General features: G+C 44.5%; 1 protein-coding gene across 1 annotated transcript; it reads right to left on the bottom strand.

The window, feature by feature from the left end:
• Positions 1 to 1,401: 1,401 nt before the first annotated feature.
• On the bottom strand, positions 1,402 to 13,105 carry fam131c (family with sequence similarity 131 member C). Its single transcript, XM_008295266.1, has 6 exons — positions 13,075 to 13,105; positions 11,476 to 11,537; positions 9,074 to 9,158; positions 3,558 to 3,791; positions 3,216 to 3,305; positions 1,402 to 1,673 (listed from the first exon to the last, which is right to left on the bottom strand). The coding sequence occupies exons 1-6, from the start codon at positions 13,103 to 13,105 to the stop codon at positions 1,402 to 1,404; spliced, it is 774 nt and encodes a 257-aa protein (XP_008293488.1).
• Between the last annotated feature and the right edge of the window lie 13,254 nt (positions 13,106 to 26,359).

Here is a 26,359-nt window from a genome sequence, read left to right as displayed (position 1 = left end):
GTTCAGCAGAATGAACTGCTTTGGTAATACAACCCAACATGTGATGTCCATGCATGTGGACACCAGGTCTTAAGAGGTCTTGGTTTGGCTTCAAAGGGTTGACACTCTTTCACAACCTCAACAACACATTACAAGCAAACGTCTGGTTACCTGAAACAGTGACAAGAACATTTGACTATTTTGAAAATGTCTGTTTTTAATGTTCAAAGCTTCTTACTAGTCTATCGGACGTCTTTCCATCGTGTTGTTTTTGGGCTCTATAGGCTTCTAAATGAGACTGAATCCTACTGTTGAAAAGCAGCTCCTGTTCCTGTTCAGCTGCTGGTTTCCTGTTGTTTTCAGACCTTTATTTATTTTGATGATTCTGCTTTTACATCATGTTCTAAAACTGTACACCTATAGACCAACAAAACACACCAGTACTGTCACTCTGTGATGCTGTCGTCTTTCACTTCCATCTTCTTAAAACAAAGCAAGCTGTTGCTGCACTGGAGCATTAAATAGACTGCAAACGAACTTGATGACAGATGTGATCAGACGAGTCACGCGCAGCCTTTTGTTCTGGTTTTTATCCACTTTCTGAACACCAGTCAGAGCTGCACAGAAACAACAAAAGGGGAAAAGCCACGACACACCAAAGCTTCCCTCTTTGCTAAAAGGACGCCGTGACAGGACACGGTCACGCCTCCATTCAGCAGCCGTCGCTCACCGTCAAACACGCCGGCTTGTTGACACACATGCACAAATGCACACGAACCACATGCAGCACGGCGATCCCGTGTCCTGCCCCCGTCTTTTCTGTCGCTGCTCTCCTGCACCTGTGGCTCTCAGACAGAAAAGTGAATTATAGCTAATCACAGTCGAGGCCCAGACAGATAATTGGATGTGCTTTCGTTCCCTTTTCTCCATATGCAGATGAGAAATCTCAGAGGAGACACATTTTCAATTTCTTGGTGATATCCTGTCTGTAGGTTGTCCAGATTTATCTCTCCAGTCCATGAATGTGAAAGGAAATGGGATCCAAAACACAACTATACAGCCCATATATCCAAACTCATGTTTAATAACAAGATATTTACACCATTTGAATGTTCACAGTTTGCACTCACACATATTATTAAAATTGTTTCATGTACATTGAATTTAAAAAATGCAACAGTTAAATATGTACATATGCTTCAGCCAAGGAAAAAGTACCATTTGGAGTCTTTGTGTTTGAGGAGCAGCTCTTATAGCGTTCCAGGAAAAGCCATTTGAGGAGTTGCCTCTAGTGGGATCTCACAGCTGCCGCCTTTTATTTTTTCTGTCACTCATTGCTGGTGATTGAGACTCAAGTCCTCTCACTGAGGCTCCTTTTCCAGATTGCCTTCAAGATTGCTGGCTTGTCTTCTTTCCCCAAGCCTAGTTGTAAAAAACATCATCCTCGGATAGCGAGCTGCTGTCCACGTGTCGGACGGCAGCTTCTGCAGTCACCGTGCTTCTGTCCTGGAGGGGCTGATCTCTAACCTGCTGGGCGTCGGGTACCGGGAAGATGGAGCTGACCGGCGGCGGACGGACCCGGCTGGCTGCGCTGCTGTTGTCGTAAGTCTGGGAATGAATGCTGTACAAATGCTGAGGAACGCCGACGCTCCCGCCATCAAGCAGGAACTGAGACAGGAAGTGGCTCTGGGCTGCTGAGGAGGAAGAACAACGTCAGTCAAGTGGTTGTATCAGACATAAGAACTGTAAATGTGAAACCTATTTCCACTTAAACAAAGACATCTAAATTCATGAAGGCACATGTGCAAGTAGCTATTTTGCATATACTGACGTGTACTGAATTCTCCTTCACAGCTGGATATAAATATTAAAAAGATGCAAAGAGAAAAACATCTTATGGTGGCTGTTCGTACTGCAGCGAGGCCTCTCCACAACCATGGGAAATACCAGTAAATGTCAAACAGTTGCTGTTATCACAGATATGAGGCAGCGTGTGACCATGTCATGGGTCACACAGGAGCAACAGGCCTCCTGTAACCTTCATGTAGTTCACACTGCAGCTCATGTTAGCAACGAGGCAGTTGTAGGTGATTTCAGTGAAGATTTTTTAGCATTTGACGAAACTTCCTTTGAGCTAAATTCTTTGGTGAAAACCACATTGGTCGACTTTAGGAAGGGATGACGAGTCCTGTATCAATAAGATGTGACCTGACGAGGCAGATTTGATGCTGATGGATATGACAGGTGAATGTGTTCAAAACTCAAAACAGTAAATGCACTTATATAACGCTTTTATCCAAAGCGCTTTACAGTGTGTTACTCATTTATCCATTCACACACCAATGGTGACAGAGCTGCATTGCAAGGTGCTGCCTGCTATTGGGAGCAACTTCGGGTTCAGTGTCTAGCCCAAGAACACTTTGACTGTGGAGGGGATCGAACCACCAACCTTGTGATTGGAGGACAACCCGCTCTACCACCTGAGCCACAGCCACCCAAAAAGCGAGATACGATAAATATTGTAAGGTTTCATCTAACTTTACGTTTAAGCTTTTTAAGAAAAATCCAGTTTGGCAGAAGTTTATGTCACAGGGTTCTTTGAACTCAGCTTGATCCAAGGAATCCAGCGATATCTCCATTTTGAAAATCGGGTGTGTGGTTCCAGAAGTTAGACGGATGGATGAACACACCTTCAACTTTGAGTCACAGACAGGAAACTTGGGAAAAGAATCAGTCTTTCTCCAAGTTTTTACTATCTGGGTTTGCTATAGATAGACTTCAATGGCATAAAAAGAAATACTAATAATAAGATGCATAAGAAAACATTCACTTTGGGCGCCTACAAAGCTTCACTGCTTGGCCTCCGATGACCAAAATGTCTGCAAAATGGTAAAAACTGTGTACATCATTCTAAAGGTTCATAGAGTAGACTAAAGAAATTTTAATCTGCCAAAATAGATCTGATTATATGACATGTTATTTTATTTTATTATATCATACAGTCAATTACGCTGTGAGAAATATTTCACCTTTTGACTTTGTCTTAAAAATCCGTTATGAGCATAAAAGAAAAGCCTTCAAGGTAAAATCAGGACAGATTAAATGGCTTTCTATGTTGTTTCAGTCTTTTGGTTTCAAACACAGCGGACCTGAAAGTGTGCAGCACGCCCCGAGGAGGAATCTGAAATGTAAATAAAACAGAAATTGAACATTAAAAGCTTCAGCGATGCACCGACCTTGTAACCTGGTGGACGGCTGCTCTAAGCCGTCGTTCATGGACCACACATTCATGGCTGCCTCGGCCAGAGCAAACTGCTCCGCCACACCTGAGAAACACGAGTAAAACAAACACACGTTATGCTGCTTTTCTCAGAAGTCTGCTGTTTTTCATCAAGTCTAACGACGTCACAAACGAAAGCAAATCGAATAAGATTTGAGCCACTGTCATAGGACTTCCTCAGGGCGATCGATTCTCGTGGATGCTCCCTCTGCACAAGCCAATCAAACAAACAACTACATCAGAGGGATGAGAGCATCGCGTCACCTCCACTTGAAGGAGACTCGTCCTTCTGTCTCACCTGCAGCAAAGCGAGCCTCCTTGATCTCATCTGTCATTTGGGAGTAGTATTGTTCATCCTCCTGCAGCTCGGCCTCCATCCCCCCCCAGCCTCCGCCTCCTTTACCCCAGGCCCCGCTCCAGCCCCCAGCCTCACCACATCCACCCCAACCCTTCCACTCAATCAGGTGAGCAACTCGGCCCTGGGCCATCGCCGTCGGCTTGGTGATGTGCTCCTTTATCGTGGCCACCAGACCTAAATAACAGGAGAAGATGGAGAAGATAAAATGGATGAGATTAGGGGTAACCAGTGGTGACGCTGGAGCAGAGAAGATGTTAAAATAAAGATATGGTGGCTACATGGATAACAGTATGGTAGATATGAAGAGTAAATAAATGCTGCTGCTCTGACAGGACACTGAAATCTGAAAGCAGACATGAGGAAGGTAAACTACCTCCAGAGGGTTTTATTTGAGAGGAAATTCTAATTTTTTTTTGCATTATTCAGACTGAGTGAGCATTTACGAATTATTTGCATAACCTGAACCGTGAAAAGAAGCATTTCTCCTGCTCGCTTTGATGTAGAGAGCCACAGAAAACAAAGTGAACAAGCAGCACTGTGTGGAGAGCTGGAAAACCCAACATGGTATAATCCAGGGATCTCCAGCTCCGGTCCTCATGAGCTACTGTCCTGCAGGTTTTAGATGTTTCCCTCTTCCAACACACCTGATTCACATGAGCAGGATCGTTATCAGGCTTCTGCAGCGCTTGATGATGAGCTGATCATTTGAATCAGGTGTGTTGGAAGAGGGACACATCTAAAACATGCTGGACTGTGGCCCTCCAGGACCAGGATTGGACACCCCTGTTTAAGATGTTTCCGTGCTGCAACACACCTGACTCACATTCATGGATCATTAACAGACTTGTGTAGAACTTGACAATGAGCTGCTGGAGATCCATTAATGTGAGTCAGGTGTGTTGGACACATCTGAAACCTGCAGGATTGTAGCTCATGAGGACCAGAGTTGGAGATCCCTGATATAATCCAGCGAGAAGCAAAGAAACAGATTATTAAAAACGTGCACACACATATTTTCCATTTATCAACAATGCCGCAAAAAAACCCCAAAAAAAACCTGTGGACTTATTTTTCTGTTTTGACACCTAAAACGTGTTGCTTGCTAGAGTTTTGAAGTCTTTGGGATAAGTTAAGCTCAAGTTATGAGTTACTCTGCTTCTGTTTTAATGCATAATCCATTAAATCATTTCAGTTATTATGTTGAAAATGATAAATACGTGCATGTCTGTGTTGGTCAAGTTAACTCTGAGTGTGTGTATATTTATTAGATGTGTTGGATGATCATATAAAGAAAACTAAAAACCCATACTCATAAAATCTACTGATCATATATGCATGTGTAAAAGACTATATGGGTCAGCTCTATGTGCAGACCCATGACTAAGGATGCTCTGTGAGCCCCGTGCACTCGGTAGGAGACGGTCTGCCAGCCTCGATGTTCAAATCACAAGATGTACTAAAAACAAACCAAGGTCAGATCGCAGAACGTACCGATTAAAGAGAAATAAAAAGGACAAAAAACATAAATGTTGAAAAGGTAAAGGTCAAAACAGAGACAGAGGGAAAAAGGTTAAAGTAAGAATTTATGGAAGAAGGCTGAAAAATGTCAAGACCAGGAGGAGGAGGCGGTGGAGGAGGTGGAGGGTAGCGAGCTGAGGCATGAGGACAAAAAGGAATCGAAGTGGAAGGACAGATATTTAACACTGATCATATATCCAAGAGAGGCAGACACTCGGGGAAACCAAGAAAATCATCATCATGTTTCATTAGAGCTCAACCCTCAGAGGCTCTCCCTGTGTTTTGCTGAACGCCGTCTGACCCACGTTCTGCCGTGAGGCTCTGTTCTGTTTCCACCTGTTTAGGCAGTAAATTGTTTTTCAAATGGGGTATTTTCTTCTTACTACCCACGCTGCATTGTGAAAAGCACCAAACTTCAACAAACCGGTGCAGCTTCATGCAGAGCAGGAATGTGTTGAAGGTGCTCCATGATGCAGCAAAGCCAGCCTCGGTTCCTCTGTTAATGTGTGAATATAGTGCATTAAAGGCGCCACTGTGCTGGTCAGCCTGTCTGAGCAGAAACAACCTGAATGCAAAACTTCATGTGCGAACATTGACACGACTTTGCAGCGTTAGATGGTGGATAAAGCTTCAAGCTGCACTTCCTATTTCTGTCTCCCTCCCTTTTCTTGTTTCCTTCAGAGTTTGCTTCTTTTCATGGAGGTCTGTTTGAACGTCGTTCCTGCACAGTCACCAGAGTCCTGATAAGAGGAGAGTTGACAAAAAATGTTGACGTGCTTATCTGAGTCACCTTCATTTATTACTCTGCTCTCAAAGCAACGAGCTTCAAAAGCAGCAGCGAGTTTAGCACCGAGCACAAAAGACCGAGATGTTCTGCTGCTTTTTGCATCTTGTGCTACACACAGGTTGACCTTCTCTATTAGTGAAGATTGTTGGAGTGATACTGAGTGTGCTTGGTTGTCTGTCTCTAAGTGTAGCCCTGTGATAGACTGGTTACCTGTCCAGGTGAACCTGCCTTCACCCTGAGTCAGCTGGGATAGACTCCAGCCCCCCGCGACCCTAGAGAGGATTAAGGTGTAGAGATGATGGATGGATGCTCCACTATGTTCCCCAGCTTGTCACTAAGTTAGTCTGCGTTAGTAGTGTGTGGTCGTGTTTATCAGATGTTTTCTGCAGCTCATCACTGAATGCAGAAGCTTGAAATGAGGTCGATGAAAGCAGTGATGCTGAACTAAAGGTAATGCTGCCAAAATAAGAGGCTAAAAGACACTGAAGTGCTCCGTCCAGCATCTACGAGCTACAGAGTTGGGTCAGAAGTCTGTGAGTTCATCACATTGTTCCCTGAATCCATACTAAAGACAGCAGCTGTGGAGGATCTACTGAACAAAGAGCTGCCTAATGTTAGAACTTTTTGACATAAACAAACCATTTTGATATATTAGTAGGAAGTGATAGATGGTGCTACGGCCCGTGGTGTTGGTGCCGTTTTTGTCATGTGGACTTGTGACCATGGTGTGTGGAGATGACCTGTGCAGGTCCAGCTGTGGCTGGTTGAGAGCTGCTCCACCAGCTGCCAGTCATCTCAGCTAATCAGCCTGGAGCTGAAGACCCTGGTTCTCCCCGCCTCTGGTCACGTCTGATTGGACCAGCACCACTCCTCCTCCACCCAGCAATCACCACACCTGGCTATAAAAGCGACCAGCAGCCTTTCAGTCGGGCTGGATGGGGTTTAGGGTGAACAGTCAGTGTGTGTTTGTGTTTGTGGTAACTTCTGTTGGCAGCTGCTGACTCGGTGGGAGTTTGAGAGTCTCAGTGACTCCTGTTAGCAGCTGGACAACTTGGTGAAGAAGTTCCTCGTGTCCTGTGTGTTTTAGTTTCTTCTGTTATGTGGGGATGTTGCTGTTAGATTTAAAGTTTGGCTAAAGCAGGGGTGTCGATCTCAAAAACACAGTGGGCCAAAATTTAAAACCTTAACAAAGTCGCGGGCCAACATTGAACAAATGAACCTTTTAATATGGGCTGAAACAAATTTTGCTTTAACATTGAATATGGAACAAGCAACGCTTATTACCAAACATTATATATAACTTAATCATGGAGACATGCAAAATCAAATTATAAATAAAAAAACACATCAATGGCACAGTTGCAGTGTGAAGTCGCTATGCCTACTGTCACAGAGGAGAGGGAGTTTCTGGGTCCTGTCCTGATTGATGTGCCAAAACAACAGGGCATTGTGGGATTTGTAGTATTAGCGGTGAGTGCGCTGTACAGTATAATACTGGGGGCAGCTGTAGTAGTCATTTGGTATTGTCTCGCGGGCCAAATATAATTACAAAGCGAGCCAAATTTGGCCCGCGGGCCAGAGTTTGACACCCCTGGGCTAAAGGGTTTAGTTTGGTTTTGTTAGCTAGCGCCGACACTCCATTGCCTTCATTTGGTTGTAACTACAGTTATTATTAATAGAAAGTCTTAACTGAGAGAGAAACAAGTGGAAAAACTTGGTATGACAAGTGGAGCATTTCTGAGGCAACAAGCTGGCCAACATGTCATCTGAGCTTCTGTGTTCCCTGTAATAATGGATTCTCAGACTTGTTTATCATGTTGCTACAGTAAACAGAGACGAGGTGTAATGCAGTACCAGCAGGGAGTAAGTCACTCCATAAAAATAGACGTATACTGCATTATGTGGACTCTCTGCTATATGTTGGGAGATGCCAAACACATGAGCAACACAGACAAATGAACAAACAGGAATGGTGGGAAGCCTGGAGCTGTACTCTGGGCTTGTTATCTACCGGCCAGAATGAGAATAATTCTGGATTAAAAACATTCAGTCGTCCTCATGGAGGGTAAAATTGTTAAATACCGTAGCCCAGTTGGCAAGTGTTGATTTTAAGCAGTGGTCGACCAAACTGGCTGCAGTAGTGACTGTGGGGCCAAAAATAAACCACGAGATTCAAATATGCAGGGTCAAATGATTCAGCATGTATCACCGCACAGCATCCATCCATCATCTCTACACCTTCATCCTCACCAGGGTCATGGGGGGCTGGAGTCTATCCCAGCTGACTCAGGGTGAAGGCAGGTTCACCTGGACAGGTAACCAGTCTATCACAGGGCCACACTTAGAGACAGACAACCAAGCACACTCACATTCACACCTACGGACAATTTACAATCACCAATTAACCTCAGCATGTTTCTGGACTGTGGGAGGAAGCCGGAGAACCCGGAGAGAACCCACGCTGCACGGGGAGAACATGGAGACTCCACGCAGGAAGATCCCGGGTGTCCTCACCGGGACGCCAACCGGCGACCTCCTAGCTGTGAGGCGATGGTGGTAACCACTGCTCCTATTCCAGCCATTAGGTCATAAAATCAACACGATGCATCTTTCAAACGGAACCACACAAGACAAATAAAAGCAGCAGCGATTCTTCTAAACATGATTACATTTGTGCAATAACATTTGAGTTAGCCCAGTGTGATCTGATTTGAGAAGAACAGAACCTCCATCGCCAATTTAAATGATGATTGACATCTGATTAGGTCTGAATCAATGTTAAATAGCTCTTTGGTTTTTTATGGATGGAACCTGTAGCAGGTGTCAGCCTGAATGTCTCCATTTGTCTCTCATATTCATGAGGCTTCCACGGCTTTCATAATTATACTGTCAGCATAATAAAGGAGCTTTCACTTGGAAAAGTTCAGCAAGGCATAACACATTAACTGAGATAATGAACCTCCCGCAGAGGGAGGAGGGAGGCGTCAAGATGAGGCAGACACAGGATGAAGGAGAGGACGAGGCGCTGACATGGCGAGAGCAGGAAGCCAGAGTTAAAGGTGGAGAGGAGGGAAATCACATCACTGACCTCCCCTGGTTACAAACACAATTTCCAGGTTACCCCCCCTAAGGTTGTGTGTGTGTGTCTCACCAATCAAAGAAGATGTGGCTAGCTCTCCGATATCATAGCGGCTGGTTTTATCTGCCACGCTGCCGTTGGAGGGGTTCTGCTCATCCTGCATGTAGCACGATGCACAAGAGAAGAGATGTTACTGATGTTACTGGTAAAAAGCATCAAGTGCTTCTGTGACATTTATTCTGGGCTTTGGATGGATTTCATCTGACAGAGTAACTGTTTGTTTGAAGCATACAAAAGACCAGAATTACAGTTATGAGGTGTATGAAAAACAACACTGTAGATACTAATAAGTACAAGAAAACATCCTCCTGTAGCAACGACGTCCTGCACGTGATGAATCAACCCACACATTTCCCACTTTTTTTTTCTCAAGGGAAATGGTGATAATAACAGCCAGAAATTCTGCAGACTTCACACCCAGTCTGAATGAGGTGCAAACAAAAGAAGGTATTTAAGTCTGCCTGGTGCTCACACGCTAGCGGCTGTGATCGATATAGAAACAAAGCCACCGTTCAATAGATTTCTCTGAGTTGAGAGTACAGCCTTTAGGATTTTTAAGATGGGACTGGGATGTTGGAGCATTGTGCAAACAAAAAGAAGTTGTGTATTCACTATATCAAGAAACGTATACAGCTTATGCAACTTTTGACTTTGAAGAAAATCGTAAAAACAAAATCTCTTTGATTATTCTGGTGTTTAGCAAATAGAAATAATTTGTCTAATCCTAACTGACCTGAAACAGGAAAAGTTTAGATTTAATGTCAGATAGTGAGGGGAAAAAAGGTTGTGTGTCTCTTTATACAGTGAATGTAAACGTCTGGTTTCGACTGTTTACACACCGCATTTGTATGCAAGTATCTTAAAGATTACATTTTTTTGTTTTTCAAATAAACCCATGGACGGCGTCTCAGGGCTCTTTGGATCAGTGACATAAATCTCAGACACCTGTGATAATCAGTTTGCCAGGTGAGCCCAATTAAAGGAAAACCTACTAAAGAAGGACGTTCCACATAATTAAGCAGACCAACATTTACAAGCAATATGGGAAAGAAAAAGAACCTTTCTGCTGCTGAAAAGCATGAAATAGTTGAAAACCTTATATTTCACAAATGACCATTTTCAGTTTTTTGCAACCTATAAAATGTTTTGGAACTCTGGTGTGTGGAATAATTTGGAACAGTGCATTTTAAATGTTTTTATTTTTGAAAAACATCCTGCTATCATTGGGTGTTTATTCAGTAACACTGGAATTATACTCTAATGGTTGATGCTGACTGTTTAGGAAAGTCAAAGAAAAATATAATTTGCATAATAGTTTGGCATAAAGTTGGATTCTTTTTTTTTTTTACTTCTCATGTCACGATTGTGACAATGTGATTTATTCTTGATAAAGTGTATATCTTCTCAAAACTTTATTGATCTCACAATATACATAAAATACATATAACAGTAAAATTTAAACCACAATTAGCTTTTGCAAACTGTATTGAGGCTTAAACTAAACTGGAGGAATTGAACAACAGGATTAAGGGTTTTGTTTCACTTTTGCAAACAGGAAACACATATTCGAGGGGATTTAGTGCATCAGAATGTCCAATATTACTCTTTTAATGTCACTAATGTTGAGTCTGGCCCCCTGACATGGATCAATGGTGGTGTTCTGTCCACCAGCTGGTTGATGGTGTCACTGGGCAGGACGTCCCAGTCTGCAGTCACATCCTGAAGTCAGGATTGGTTCCACCTGGTACCTGGGACTCAGTATGTAATCAATGCACCTGGTCAGAAGTGATGGGGTTAGGGTTATGTGTAGAAATAAAGAGATGAATGTGTCTGAAAAGTTATTCCAACTTTATGGGCGACGGTGTTTAAGTCCCAAAACCCTCCTCTAATGGAAGGTGGAGGAGCACAAGAGGATTCCTGTGGAGCTCTGCTGAACCCAGGAGGGTTAAGGCAGGGCTGGAGAATAATGGTGGCCACACAAAGTAGAGACACTTTGGGCCCAGTTTGGACATTTTCACTGAGGGGGTGTACTCACTCACTTCTGTTGCCAGAGGTCTAGACATTAATGGCGGAGTTACTTTGAGGAGGCAGTAAATGTAAACCGTTATACCAGCTGTACTTTGACTACTTTACATTGGAGCTAAGTGTCATTTCTTCAGTGTTGTCCCATGAAAAGACGTCATAAAATATTTGCAGAAATGTGACATACTGTGTATATAGAGGGTCCCCTTAAGAACAATGTGGATGTTCTTCTAGAGCTTGTATCTGTACAGCTTCTGTGATTTTCTTTCTAGGAGCTGCTTAACTCACAATCTGACGTGTTGCTCTCAGTCGGGCACAAGTGAGCTAAGCAGATAGTGAAAAGGCTAGCATCAGGCCAAACCCTCCAGCGTCACAGCGGGGCTTCTCCTTACCTTGACAGATGACTGCTGACCCTCCTCAGGCTGCTGCAGCGTTGATACGGGAAGGTGGAGCTCTGCAGGGAATCAAACGCTGGTGTTAGGCCTGTAGAGCATGTGTGACAGTTTCCTTTGTGTGTGTCAGTGTGTGTGTGTGTGCGCATTAACACACAAGGATCATAGTCTTTCAAGCCTGTTGTCAGGTCAAGCCAGGGGTCAAGCGAGGCTCATATATTCTGAATGAGAACGAGGGAGCGAGAGCGTTGACTCCTGTGAGTCATTTAACCAAATCCTTTCTGCGTGTTCAGCTTTGCGCCGGCCGGCCCACGCTGGCTATCTGCTTTATAACTGACGGTGATGAGGCTCGTATGAAGATCAGGAGGTCAGTGCGATGGAGAATTAACATCAGGAGAAAGATCAGCACACACACAGGAATACGAACACATGCTCGGGGTTTCCCCAGGGACGTGTTGTCAGAACAATTTGCTGTCGCCATGGAAACGCTACAGCAACAGGAGATGAGTACACCGTTTACCCAAGTCACGGTCACTCTCGCACACACAGATAGCCAGGCTGGTGCACAGGGCTGGTTCTGGTCTCCGGTCTCATCAGATGCTATTAGCAGGTCAAGACACCCCATCATGATTTTCTGGACCAATCGGCTGTTTGTGAGGCTTAAATCCCACCTGCACTCGCTCTCACACATACGTGTACACACTCCCGCTGTCCTCTTATCTGTTTGTCTGGAGCCTCACAGCTGCCTCCCCTCTTTCTTCACAGCTTGAAAGCGCTCACCAGCCTCCATCGCTCTAAAAGGGGCTCTTCCTGAATGAAAGCAGACTTTGTTTCACAACAGACTCGAGCAGGAAACAAAGTCCAAGACTGTAAAAATGTTGTCAGATGTCATGTTCTAAAAGAATAACAAGTGGATGGTTGTTTGGTAGCTGGTACACCTCAAATCAATGTTTAATCTCTCTGGATCTTTTGTTTTGATCGCACAAATCAATCCCTGTGTTCTTCCTGAAAGAGGCCCTGCATCCAGCAAAAGCACTGCGATTTGTCAGCGTTTGAAACACAGCAAACTTATTCTCCCCTGAAGCTGCGACAGGCAGCAAATCTGAGAGAGAAAATCGCAACCCTATTCACATCTTCAAGTCACGACAAGTTGGACATGAGCTCCGGATGAAGGTGTTATGTCCTGAAGCCACTGTTGTCCTCGGCTGAGCCACACAGCGCTCATCATCATCAGCCTCCACGGCTTCGCTCGAGAAGAGACGTGAGAGAAAACAAGTTTCCAGATTAATGTTTTATGTCAGAATTTGTGTTGAAACATCACTTTCACACTAATTACTCCTATTATGTGCTCAGCTCGGCTAAAAAAATGTGATTCAGGTGGTTTTTAGAATCCTAACACGTCAGGAGAATCTGTCAACCACAAGGATTATATTACCGAGCATTTACTGTGACTTCAAGGCTTCCTATCGCTCTAAAGCATGAGCCAACTTTCTGAAAGCACTTTGTTTCTTGAATATTAGTTGACAGCTGTCAGGTCGGGCTAACCCTCAAACATGCAAACACACACAGAAGCACAGGCGTGTAGACTCGAGCACTGACCTTTGTGACCTTTGCAGAGACAGGCACCCATGGTCTGAAGACAGTCGGGCGGTTATCTGTTCACCATGGCTGGCTGGAGATGTGGGGGGATGAGGAGCAGGTGGAAGAGGAGGATGGAGGGGAAGAATGAGAGGCAGCAGAAGTATCAGTCGGCAGAGAAGCAGACAGAAGTGAGAAACTGAGGCAGGGGGAAAGTAAGAGCGAACGCCAGATGAGCTGTAGGCTGATGCACCGGCTGACTCCTCTATATAGGAGGAGAGAGGTGAGAGAGAGGCTCACAGGAGGAGAGTGGGGAGGAGGGTGTACAGAGAGAGAGAGGAGAAATGGGGAGAAAGCATGAATGCCTGTCTGCTGGTGGTTTTAAATCCCCTCCCCTCTGCTTCCACTCTCCTCCCACTCCATCCTTCCTCTCCGTCCTATTGTATGTTTGCGACAGTCGTCGTGAGCAGAGCGCTTGTTGACAGTGTTTGGAAAAAGCATTTATGTTTGGGGAGGATCATGATGTATGTTCCATTCAATTTGAACAGATAGCGATTTGCACTGGGCTGTGTTCCAGCACAACATAGACTTTTATTTTGAGAACAAAATGATTTTGTTTAAAACCGGTTTTGACAAAAACGTTACCGAATGAGAAATGTCTCTGGACTGGAGTTGTAGAAGCTTTCAGATGAGATTGGTTTCAGTTTTGACAAACAATACATCCATCGCTACACCTTAATCCTCACCAGGGTCATGGGGGGCTGGAGTCTATCCCAGCTGAGTCAGGGTGAAGGCAGGTTCACCTGGACAGGTAACCAGTCTATCACAGGGCTACACTTAGAGACAGACAACCAAGCACACTCACATTCACACCTACGGACAATTTACAATCACCAATTAACCTCAGCATGTTTCTGGACTGTGGGAGGAAGCCGGAGAACCCGGAGAGAACCCACGCTGCACGGGGAGAACATGGAGACTCCACGCAGGAAGATCCCGGGTGTCCTCACCGGGACGCCAACCGGCGACCCTCTAGCTAACCACAGAGCCACCGTGCAGCCCAGAAACAGTATTACTACAGACTGTATCCTGGGTACTTTCACTGCCCATTGTACAACTTTGGAGGTAATTACTGAACCACTAACCAACGACGTCTTGGTGGAGTCATTCTGCGTGTTCTTCAGGTTGTCATGCTAGGCTGTCTGGTTAGTGACGGTTCTCTCACTCTGTCTCTCAAGTACCAAGGCGGCTGTCTTCTCGTCATCTTGCAGCCGTCGTCTTTTCGACGTTGCTGAGTGATAATTTGGTGTGATTATCATGCTGGGTTTCTCTGGGGGGTTCTGTGTGGTATATAAAGAGAATGTACAGCTTGTGGATAAGATAATGGCAGCTCAAAAACGTTTCCAGCCATCCAGTGTGAATGCATCATATTTTTAAACACATCTTATTTCATGTATTATTAAATTGTTCATATCATGGTGGTGCTGTTTAACCACTACAGCCTGTTGTGTAGACTCTGTAAGAGCAGGTTGTCTCATAGTTGTTTGTATGATCCCTTCAGCTGCTGGCTGAGGATCTGGAAATGAATTTAAATAACACCTCTGAGCAGAGGAAGAATAATAAAAGACATTAAAGTGCCCCCAGCTGTCTGAGTTGTCATTAAGAAATTTAGGGAAACTGTGGAAGTTGGGATGAATAGTTGTTCAGCTTCAAGTCAGAGAAAATCTCCCTTATGGTTGCAAAGAAGCTCAAGGCACACATAGATGTTACATGGACAGTATTCAGAAGGAAACCTCACCTGTAACCATGTAGATAAAGCAACATCTGACTTTTTGAACATGTGTGCTGTGGAGAGACCAAGTGACCTCTCTGTCCACACCTCAGTGACTATGTAGGGCTTCGTATAGTCAGTGATTGTGACCCAGTGAAGGTTCACAGTGAGAGAAAGCATCAGATACCTGAGCATCAGGAGAAGGAGGGTTTTCACATGTAAGAACAACTAATAGGATTTGCTCATATTGCAGCTATTTGTGGTATTTGCTGAACAGATTGTGACGTACAGCTCTGATGCATCCTCTCTATGAACTATTCAGTGTACGCCAACCATTTACTTACACACACACACACACACACACACACCTGAAAGCAAACAATCAGACAGAGTATTCCCTCCTCGGCTCTCGCTGCCGTCGCCGTTTCTCTCAGATTCCTTCTGGCACAGAGCCGACAGTGTGACTGACATCACCCGCGGCAACAGTGCCCTCGCCTTCATCGTGAGGAAAACGCTGTTGCCACGGCGACCACGTCACTCCATGCTTTTGAGGCTTTATTCGTCACTAATTGGCCCGGAGAAAGCAGGCCGAGAAATGCTTGATGGACACGAGAGGATGGCGCTGATGAAGTTAGCACGACGCCAGACGCTGATCTCAACACTCGAAGGAAATCTCTGTTCAGTTGGAGAGGGCTCTGTGATGTCTTTAGTTTGGCTGTTCCCTTTTTATATGTTCTGAGGACAAACAATTTACTCTGAACCAGTTATGTGTTCAGGAATAATCCTTCATTAAACATCTCTTGACCAAAAAATGACTTTACTACATTTTGTTTTGTCTTACTGGAAATGCATTTAGAAAAAAACAAAAGTCAGAAGGTCAAAAGAGTAACGGAAGATTGTGAAACAGGTAAAAGACAAGGAGGTGAAGGAGATAATGACAGAAATATGACCTTCATCACAGTAAGAACTGATGAGTAGATCTGAGACAAACATGGACATCTGCTCTCAAGAGTTAATTCTCTTCATCGTGTGGAAACCTCCTTGATGAGATTTTCGTTGAGCACAAACCCAAACTTCTATTAGCCCGTAACCACATGAGGACCGCTGGAATGTCTTTGTGGTTTTCTCCGGTTCTCACGGGTTCATGGGCTTCAGGAGTCCTCTTCAAGCGGGGATATACAAATTTACATTTTTAAGCAATTTGGTGTTCCAGGAAAACCCAGTGAAGCCTAAAACCTCATCAAGAAAAGATGGACATCCCTCAAGAAATCCACAGGCCTCATGGTCCCATTAAAGGTACTTAGAAGAGCAGTAAATATCCCCCAAACTTCATTAATCGATACTGAAAATCTTCCTGGAGGAACCCTACGACAAAGGGGCTTTCCATAGATCCATTGAGCTCCTAAAGAAACCTTTCAACAGACACCAAAAAGGAAGAACCCCCCATATTTGGGACAACCTAAACCTGAAACTCTACCCTTGAACCCTTTTATTTCTCCTGGAACAGCCTTGGGCGCTGCTGGAATGATGACTGGAGATGTTCAGTGACCCTTGTAACACAGTTTGAGGTCCTAAAGTATCCCAAGAAATCCCAGAAGCTGATATTCTCCTCTAGATCATTCTGAATTGTCCTTTTCTGAAACTCTCTGGTTGCTGAATCCTACATACTGAAGTACTGACCGAGCAGAGGGCAGGCTCAGGAGCAGCCTGACCTCTTGTGGCGAGAAAGCAAAAGTGCAGCAGCTCAATAATCATGTACCGTACGCTATCCATCTACAAAAGCGACAACCTTCCACGTGTCCTGTTGCAGAGAGCGTTATGTTACCTCCTTGTAATTGTATTGTTAAACCAAACGAGGCTCACGGTCGAGCAGCTTTGAGATCACAGCTTTACAAACTGCTCCATCAATAATTCAGCCCGGCAGAGGAAAGCCTTCACTTCTCCCCCCAGGGTCAGTTACTGCCTCTCCCCTCTATCCTGTAAAAAAATCAATTCCTCTGCTGCTAGATATTCGCTTTGCAACGCCTCAACATGTCCAAGTCCCAACTGTTGCATGAATCCTTTCTGTCACTGAGATGTGTCGACAGAACCGGCCTTCCTATGGATCTTCTGTGCAGCGCTCGTTCATGTCAAACAAAATGAATCTTGAATTTGATTAGAAGAGAATGTGTTTTTTTGCCCAGTAGCTGAGGAGAGCAGGAGGAATGTTTAACATCCAAACATGCATGTGTGATGCTCCTCAGTGGGAAGCCACAAACATCCAGCAACAATCACTTCTGTGGTCCCTGGAGGCCGAGACAGAGATGGATCATCTCCAGTTACTGCTGGGTTATGAAATCATGCCGTTCATGTGCACAGCGTACATGAAGCAGCGTTTTCACTTTATACTGTCAACTTATGATGGGATGCAACTGTGATTAATTCTCTTACTGCAATAATTCAGCTTCTAGGAAAATTAAACCTCTACTTGTCTGTCAATGTGGGAATCCCCAAGTCTGACAAATGTATGGAAAAAAAAAAAAAAGTTCTTGGAGGTATACTTTAAAACCTTTAACAAGGTCGAGCTGACAGACCACCGTGCTCTTTATAGACCCACCCTGCTGCACATTCACAGTGATTCACGGTGATGTGCCCTGGACGGTCCTCCACTCTCTGGGTGCATTTAAACTGTAGGATCAACTGTATGTTCAGCACATGAGGCTTTGATGAAGGCTCGTTTAGTGGAAGCCGTAAAATGTGACATCGAGGCCAGTTTTCTGGGGCATCTGGCCGACAAATAAAACTTCTTGCAACATCATGCGATAAAGTTAATGTTAGCTGGAAGCAGAATTTAACCACGATTACATTATGCTGCTGATCTGATCTCAAATCCCACATTTAAAAGTCCTGTTGCTTAAAATTAAATTCAGGCATCCAAGATTAAAAACATTTGAACATCCACGTTACCAACAGAGTTCATCCTGGGGCTGCATGGAGGCTCGGTGGTTCACACCATCGCCTCACAGCTAGAAGGTCGCCGGTTGGCGTCCCGGTGAGGACACCCGGGATCTTCCTGTGTGGAGTCTCCATGTTCTCCCCGTGCAGCGTGGGTTCTCTCCGGGTTCTCCGGCTTCCTCCCACAGTCCAGAAACATGCTGAGGTTAATTGGTGATTGTAAATTGTCCGTAGGTGTGAATGTGAGTGTGCTTGGTTGTCTGTCTCTAAGTGTAGCCCTGTGATAGACTGGTTACCTGTCCAGGTGAACCTGCCTTCACCCTGAGTCAGCTGGGATAGACTCCAGCCCCCCATGACCTTGGTGAGGATTAAGGTGGAGAGATGATGGATGGGTGGAGCCAGTAATTCATCTGTGCAGTATCTCGAGCTATTAAACCACAACCGATCATTCTTACATTTTGTTGCTTGCAGACTAAATGAACAAGAAGTTATTGAGTTTGAGAAGCAGCTGTTTCTCCATGTATACAACTCGGTGAGAAAGAAACCTCTAAACTTTTCTAACTTTTCAAAGCCTGTGAATGAAGCTCGCTCCTTTAACGGTACCGGCGGAGCCCCGTTTGGACTGCACGTGTCATGATCTTATCGTCAACCTGCCGGACTGTGTGTGTTTTTCTTTGTGTTTTCTGGAGGCCTCACCAGATTTACATTTCACTTTTACATGTCAGTCATTAGTCAGCAGAGAGAACGTGTGAGCAGCTCCTGGTTCTCCTCCTGCTCGCTGGCTTTCACTTTTGCTTTCTTTGCAGTGCTCAGAAGAAACCGTGTGCCAAGCACAACATGAAGAATGCTGGGAAATACCTCACTGACACAGCGGAGGACAGTTTGTCGTCCAAGGCGACTTTGTGAGGAAGTGTGAGGGACTTTCTGTGGCTGGCCGGCACATGTGGAAGTCTCACTTCCATTTGTTTCAACAAGCGAGTAGCGTCTGCTGCACGTATTGTGTGTTTGAGCCTCGTGCTGCCAGAACTCCCACCGTGTTCGGCACAATGAAACCATAATATTAGCTCTGGAGTCACATGATCGAGCGAGCACGCTGAAAACCACTGTCTGCAGACCGACCGCTCTTCCCTACCTACCATTCCTGACACACTTGTGTTTTGCCACAGAAGCACCAAAATAGCCGTCTTTGCTTTGAGGAAAATATATTTCCACAACAGCAGCCTTAATGATCACGACGCCCTCCAAACGGAGAAAGATGTGAAAATGGGGAGGACTTCTGCTGGCTAATGGCTCTGCTCACTTGGCCTGCAGCAAAGTTGGCAAGGTCTCTCAAGGCTACACCAACAGGAAATTGCATTAATCCGTAGCTGGGCTGAAGTAATTCACTCCCTTCTTTATTTAATGCTTCGCCGGTGTTTCTGCAGACCACCTCGGCTGTCCTGGTGGAGAAGAACAGGAGCGGGAGGCCTCGGGGCCCGATTTAAACCTCCCCTCCATGTGCTCCCTAATTGGTTTAATGACTGTAATTATCTGCTGGGGTGCGTGTTGTGCAGGGGACGATTAATGGGCTCCAAAGCATATGCAGACAGGCGGAAATTAAGAGAGGGGGGCGCTGAGACAAAGAATAGCTGTGTAGAAGAAGAGAGCCGTAAAGCTGCAGAGAGAGAGAGAAGCATCCTGCTGGGAAGGAGGAACGGAACAATGACACAGCACTTTAGAGGGTTTTGTTCTTCAGGAGATTTTGGTTTTAAATGTTATACCAACTTCTGGTTTTTCTTTAGGTAGAAAAAAGAATTTAATGAGATGTAATCTGTAGCACATATGGGCCTATACAGGACACGCCACCCACGTCGTTGAAAGGTAAGAGTGAACTTTAATGATGCTAAAGAAAACATCTGTATACAAACAGCGACTCAGCGACTGAATGTGTGACTCGGGATGCAGTACCGCTGACGCCCTGCAGGGGAAAGATTTCCTCAACTTTCAGCTTCTGAGATTAAACAGAAATGTTTTTTCCCTGCACAAGTTAGGGTCAAGTGTCCAACTCTAGAGCTGCAACCAACAGCAAACTTTTAAGTTAACCCTCTGAGCTCCAAGCAGTTTTAATGGTTCAGTTTTCGCTGCAATATAAAGTCCAGCACCTCGATAGAAAAAGCACAACCACGACTGGAAGGAAAGCAAAGTCAGGATGCTTCTTTGGCAGCAGTATAATAAAGTTAGAATGCCATAAATCATAAAAAGAAAAGAAAACTGAGTTGAATGGCTCTATTTTACAAATTGTCACTACTGGAAAGCAACGATGAGGCCATGTTGAACAAACTGACTAAATGTCATGATTTTAAGCTCAGATTTGGTTGATTTTCTCAACAGAACTCTACGTCCCACATGATTCGTTTTTACAGTTTCTGGCTCTAATCAGGAGGAACGTTTAGCTGATTTTCACCCACCGGCATGTTTTGGGTTTTTGAGGAATTCAGTGGATTGTTTGATCGGTTTTAAATCGAGGAAAAAACGAGGAAAATAGTCAAATCCTAAAGAATAGTTTTGACATTTCCACCTGAAAAATGATCTAATCAGTTATCAAAGTACTTGGATTGATTTACTGTTCATATTGTTTCAGTGCATTTTCACCATGTGTATGTCCTGGTTTTTGACAAGTATTGCTTTACTTTACTAAATTTTACCGTCAAGTGGATCGGTCCGTCTCATTTCAGACGGCCGTGTTGCTCCAACTTCTCAGATTGTGTTCAGAGTTTACATATTTGTTATGTTTGACCCCAAAAAATAAGTTCTGTAAAATATTCTAGCTGAATTTTAAAAACTGCTTTCAGACCCGGAAATGTTTGTAATTTTGTCTTAACTGGATTCAAGGGTTAAATGTCTACAGAAAAAAAAATCCCACAGCTGTGAAAATTGAGACTAAATTGTTTCCAGCAGATCAAAATGACTGAATGCTTCCAGCAGAAGTCAAATTGAAATACTGGCTTTTGAAAATGGAAAAAAAATCGCAAAATCAAAACAAAGCTGATATTGGGGCACTGAAAGTTCTTGTGAGTGTATATTTATAGATATAAACATATTTCCTACTAAAAAGACAGACTTTGGTCGACATTTCACCAACTTGAACACTTTAGTGTCTTATTTTCTCTTTTTTTTGTTGTTGTACTGTATATAATTGTGTATGTGACAAATAAAGTTTATCTTATCTTCACTTTTGAGACCCTGAACACCAGCAGAATCATGTCTGTGAAGATCCTCAGTCCTCCAGGTCATGGTTATTCACGTAGATTAATCGCAGCAACTGGACTTGCTTGAGTTTTAAGCAAGTACAGCAAGCCAAAGTTCCAGGGTTTTATTTTATTTTTTTGCAATTTCAACATGTGTGAAAATGGTGATATGGACTCATCAGTACCACAACAGAAATCTTTCATCTATAGATGCAACTTTGCATTACATCTACATATTTCATATTCTACACACTCGGTACCAGAACAGCAGGCTGCTGTTGACACAGCACACAGCACAAATGTGTTTATGCTGCACAAACTAAATGTGTGAGTCCAGCTGGATCTGGATCTTATGTTACATTATGCATTTGTTTTTAGTTCTCTGTATGTTACTCACAACCACAGTCTGATTTCTTGCAAATGTCAAAATCTGCTGTTAGCAGATGACTGATGTTTTAGTCGTATCCTGCCACCAGCTGTTCCCGCTGTGTGCTGTAGGGGGCCTCAGGGAGCAGGAGTCTGTCCCAGCTGACACCCTGGACAGGTCGCCAGCCTTCGCTTCCATACGTGACCGTTGTCTCGGGCCTATCGTAGCGGTTCCCACTGGACTGGTCTATCCTCTCCACGAGTCCTCCCGTTTAATCAAATGTGGATTTTTGTGGCTCCAGTAGCCTCCAACAATGGCACAGAGGAATAAACCCTAATCCAACCTTCTGGAACCCGTGGCTCACATTTCAGACGTGTTGTTGTAAAATATAAAAGTCTAGATGTAAAACTGTGACGTACAAAATAAATCACGATGGAAAATAAAATCTGCTGTTTAGAACTTAAAACTGAGAGAAACGCAGAATATAATCACATCTGATTTGTTTTAAATGTTGGTAGACGGTGACAAACGTTTGTCTTTCTGTCCAACATGACCTTTCATCCACCTGCAGAAAGATTATTTTTCCAGCAGAGACGCCTTCACCTGTTTGTTATTCAGCTTTGGAGTAGCAGCACTGAGACGTGTGCAGCCTCGTGTGAACATGGATCTATGAGCATTTTCACGTGTTGAGTGACATCAGCAGCGTGATTCACAGAAACATGGAGGAAATTAGCGCAGCGTCTCCAACGTGCAGGAACACCAGGCTCATGTCGACGGCAGCTCGCGTCGCCGGTGTCGACATCAAACAGGTCTGAGCAGCACAGTTTGGGAAACACTTGATACTGGTGATAATTATTTGCTCCGTGCTATCCTGTTAAACAAGTTCATTAAAGTGTTTAGTTCCAGCTGCTTCGTTTGTTTTTAAATGGATTAAACCTGGAGAGGAGCTTTGGCAGCGTTCAGAGAGTAATCTTGGATCAGGCCGTGTAAGATCTTCTGCAGAGAATGCAGTGAAAATAGGAAAATTGAGGGGCTTGGAGGAGACTTAGCGAGCAGAGCAATCTGCTAAAGCCCTGGAGTGCTGGTGAGAGAAACTGCAGCGGAAAGACGCAGGAAGACCAATATAGACAGAAATTGGAGGATGTGTTTTCTGGTCAGGAACCCATTGCTAAAATTAGCAAGGATGTAAATTCCTGAGCATTGCCGGTTTTTCAAATCCGTGCATGACACTGAGAGTTGCCAGAAGAACATAAAACATAAAACAAAAAAAATAAAAGTGGAAGGGCGGCGGGATAGGGAGAGGTCATACATGAGCAGTGCCATGGTAATGTTTTCCTTCTTCCTTACTTCTTTTTAAATTGACCATCGCCCTGAGAACAAAGACATCTAACAAGCCACAAGAAGGAGGGGAAAAGCTCTGAAAGCGAAAGCCGCGGCCCCCACGCACAACAGTCCACAGGGGGAGGCTCGGGCCCCGGACGCCAAACCTTCAACACAATCACCACACATGCTATTGTGGCCTGCAGTAAAGCTCAAATCTCCAGCTCACCCCCTCCGCCTCCACCCTCACCGCCAGCCCTCTCTCTCCCCCGGCTCTTTCTCTGTCTTTCCATGCATCCCTGTCATTTACAGCCCTAATGACAAGACACAAACTTCCACACATTCAACCCCTGCAGAGCGATGATAATCACATTACGGCCGACGACAGGGGCACAAACCGAACCCAACTTGGATGCACTCAGACGTGGATTTGCATAAATCCAAACAGTACAATCAGCAGTTAAACGGTGTGGCTCAAGCTCTGCTCTTCTTTTTCCATCGTGGATGGAAGAGAGAGAGAGAAAAAACTCCACCACGCTGTGCAGCGCTGAGGGAATGGGTAGATGGAGATGGAAAATAGCGGAAAACTTTCTCAGTTTACAGTCGCCACATAAAGCCAGGACTATTTCTAGGCATCCTATTGGTTTAACAGAGGCGGGAACACACAGCCGGCTGAAAGTCAAGGACAAAGACTCATGAGAGACTTAGCGGCGGATCCGAGTTCCCATGCTCTGTCCGTGCTGGACTTTGTCTTGCTGCTTTTCTGTTTACATGCAGATTAATTCAATGGCTAAACATTGACATTCCTCTTTTCTAGTTCTTATCTGAGAAGTGCTTAATGTTGAAAACGTGGGGCGCCAGGGACTTCCCTGCCCCGCAAGGTCAGAGTGAGATAAGTGGAGTGTCAAGGTGAAGCGATAGCGGGGCATGTACGGACTTGCCGGATTCTTGTACAGTAACGTTTTATTGGTATTTCCGTGCTCAGCAGGTGTGAGTCTTCAAATCTGAAAACTAAACCGATGACACATTCCTCTAACGCAACATCTGACACTCACATTTACGGCCTCGCCTGCCTGCTCACAGCCCGCCTGCTGCCGTGGAAGTCGGATATTATAAGATCGCTAACATCATCTGTGACCGCAGCCCGCTACATGTCCAGATTCAAGACGAGCTTTATTTGTCACATTTATTCACGAACAATGTGCAGTGAAATGTGTTTTGTTCCAGCATCCAGTTTCAATAGAAGGAAAAATTTAAAAAATAATAAAAATAGGTTTTAAAGAAGTATAGATACTTTACGCATGTATGCATACACATAAATAATCAGATAAATAAAGCAAATGAACACTGTTATGGTGCATAAGGTGTCTGTGTGTATAGCACAGTCCAGAGTTGAGCAGACGGACGGCCTGAGGGAAGAAACTCTTCCTCATCCTCTCAGTTACACTCTTTAGGCAGCGATAGCGTCGGCCTGACAGCAGCAGGGAGAAGAGGGAGGTTCCAGGATGCTTCAGGATCTTCACAACCCTCAACCTGCATCGTTGGGTGTAGATGTCCTGGAGGTCGGGGAGGGTGGATCTGATGGTCCGCTCAGCTGAACGGACCGCCCTCCTCAGGACCAAGAAGTCCTGCTGCCCATCCAGGCGGTGATGCTCCCTTGCAGGATGCTCTCAGTGGTTCCTGAGCGCTGTGAGCTTGAAGTCTTTCAGGCGTCTGAGGTGTCTGGCCTCCTTCACAGTGGACTTCATGTGAAGTGACCTGTGTGCTTGTCACACATGTTCCAGTGGTTCAGTGTTGTAGGAAAAGTGCACTTCACTGATTTCATTTTGCTGTGGTTGAATTTAAGGCTCATGTTTTATTGTCAGAATGTGGACTCAAGCAGCCACGCTCTCCGGTTACACAGAAAGATCAAATATTTACCGTGTGAGTGATTTGTAAATGTCTGTTTCATATTATTATAAATAGCTGCCCTGTGTTTTGGCATGGGATAAGCCCTCTAATGAATAGACCGATTACTCACACCAGACCTTCTGGTTCATATTTCACGGCTGGCTGACACTTTGTGCAGCACACCTTCCTCCTTACGCGACGCAGAGCCGACGATGTAATTATTAAAATCTACCCTGGATCTTATTTACACAGGTTTGGCTATCGTTTGTTGGTTAAGATAATACTGTGCTCACCAAAGTATTTGCTGAGGTCTGGGAACCCGGTGGCACTGTGACAACAAAGACTGACGGGACAAGAGACGGGCGGAGCCAGAGGCCGGCTGCAAACAAGCCAACAGTTTAGTCAGATTATCGAAATCACTTTATTTGGAAGTCAGCAGTAATCCTCCATTATGCACGACAAGTATGACGAGTTTACCCAGCAGGAGAGTCTGTGTGAAAGCTGTGTTGGATGTTTACAATAGATATCTTCCTATTACAGTCCATAACTGTCCTGTAACAACTGATTTCTGAGCTGCTCAGGGCCCTTTGCTGCAGCTTCTCACCCCCTTTAGTCTCCCTGCAGCGATCTCGTCAATACAAGCTGACGTCAAAGTCACAAAAAATTGTTTCTGAAATATTGCAAAAATAAAAAAGTGCAGCACGTGAGATGTCATTGATGTGGGGGTTAAAGGAGAGTGTAGCGTGAAGTACGGCATCAAGACTTTTAATCAGAATCGGAAGCTTTTATATCGCCAAGTGAACTCGCACGCACAAGGAATGTGACGTGGTGAATGAGATAATAACAAGAGAGAAGTCTAGATCTGAGAAATCCTAAATAAAATGTGTAAAAGAAAAGTATAGAAGTACTACGTCAATAAAAAGTACTGTGCAACGAGACTTAAACTGTTTCCTAATTCATGACTTGGTTTAAGTAATAACGCAATATTGCACATGCAGTTGAGGAATTGCACGTGATGGTAACGCAACAGGAGTCTTTAGTGGTTTACTGACGGCTCATGAGGGATGTGGCCTGAGGGAAGAAGATTCAGGATTCCACTGTGTGGACATCACATCTATTACAGGATCCAGCTCTGGAGCTAAAACCACCACAGCAGCATCACAACACAGTGGAATCATCTCTACACCTTAATCCTCACTAGGGTCATGGGGGGCGGAGTCTATCCCAGCTGACTCAGGGTGAAGGCAGGTGAACGGAGAACCCGGAGAGAACCCACGCTGCACGGGGAGAACATGGAGACTCCACGCAGAAAGATCCCGGGTGTCCTCACCGGGACGCCAACCGGCGACCTTCTAGCTGCGAGGCAACGATGCTAACCACTGATCCACCTGCAACCCCTTATATGAACTATTGAATGTTATTAGTTCTGCTTCTTGTCTCTCCTGCAGTCAGTGTTCAGTTTTTTCTTTTCTCTTCCTCCTCTAACTTCCATCCAACCGGTCAAGGCAGATGTTGGCCTTCCGTTAGCTTCTGCTGGAGGGGCCTTCGTCTCCACTCTCTTTCCTGTAATGTTTGGATTCAATGGTTTATCTATGACAATGTAGGTTCTTACTATTAACATTAGTCCGATTTATTTGCGTTATGTATATATATTGCAGGGTTCTAACCTTTATATTTAAATTAATGAGATCAGTTTGCATTTTTGACAAATGATAAACACAAGTAAAGACTTTAAACTTATTAAGTAAAGTCCCAACTCCAACCTGATTTGTCCACTAGAGACACTTTGTTGTTTGA

The sequence above is a fragment of the Stegastes partitus genome, unplaced genomic scaffold (assembly GCF_000690725.1).
Source record: "Stegastes partitus isolate 25-593 unplaced genomic scaffold, Stegastes_partitus-1.0.2 Scaffold1035, whole genome shotgun sequence".
Taxonomy (NCBI): Eukaryota; Metazoa; Chordata; class Actinopteri; family Pomacentridae; genus Stegastes; species Stegastes partitus.
The sequence above is the reverse complement of the archived record's forward strand: the minus strand, read 5'-3'. Positions and strand labels throughout refer to the sequence as shown.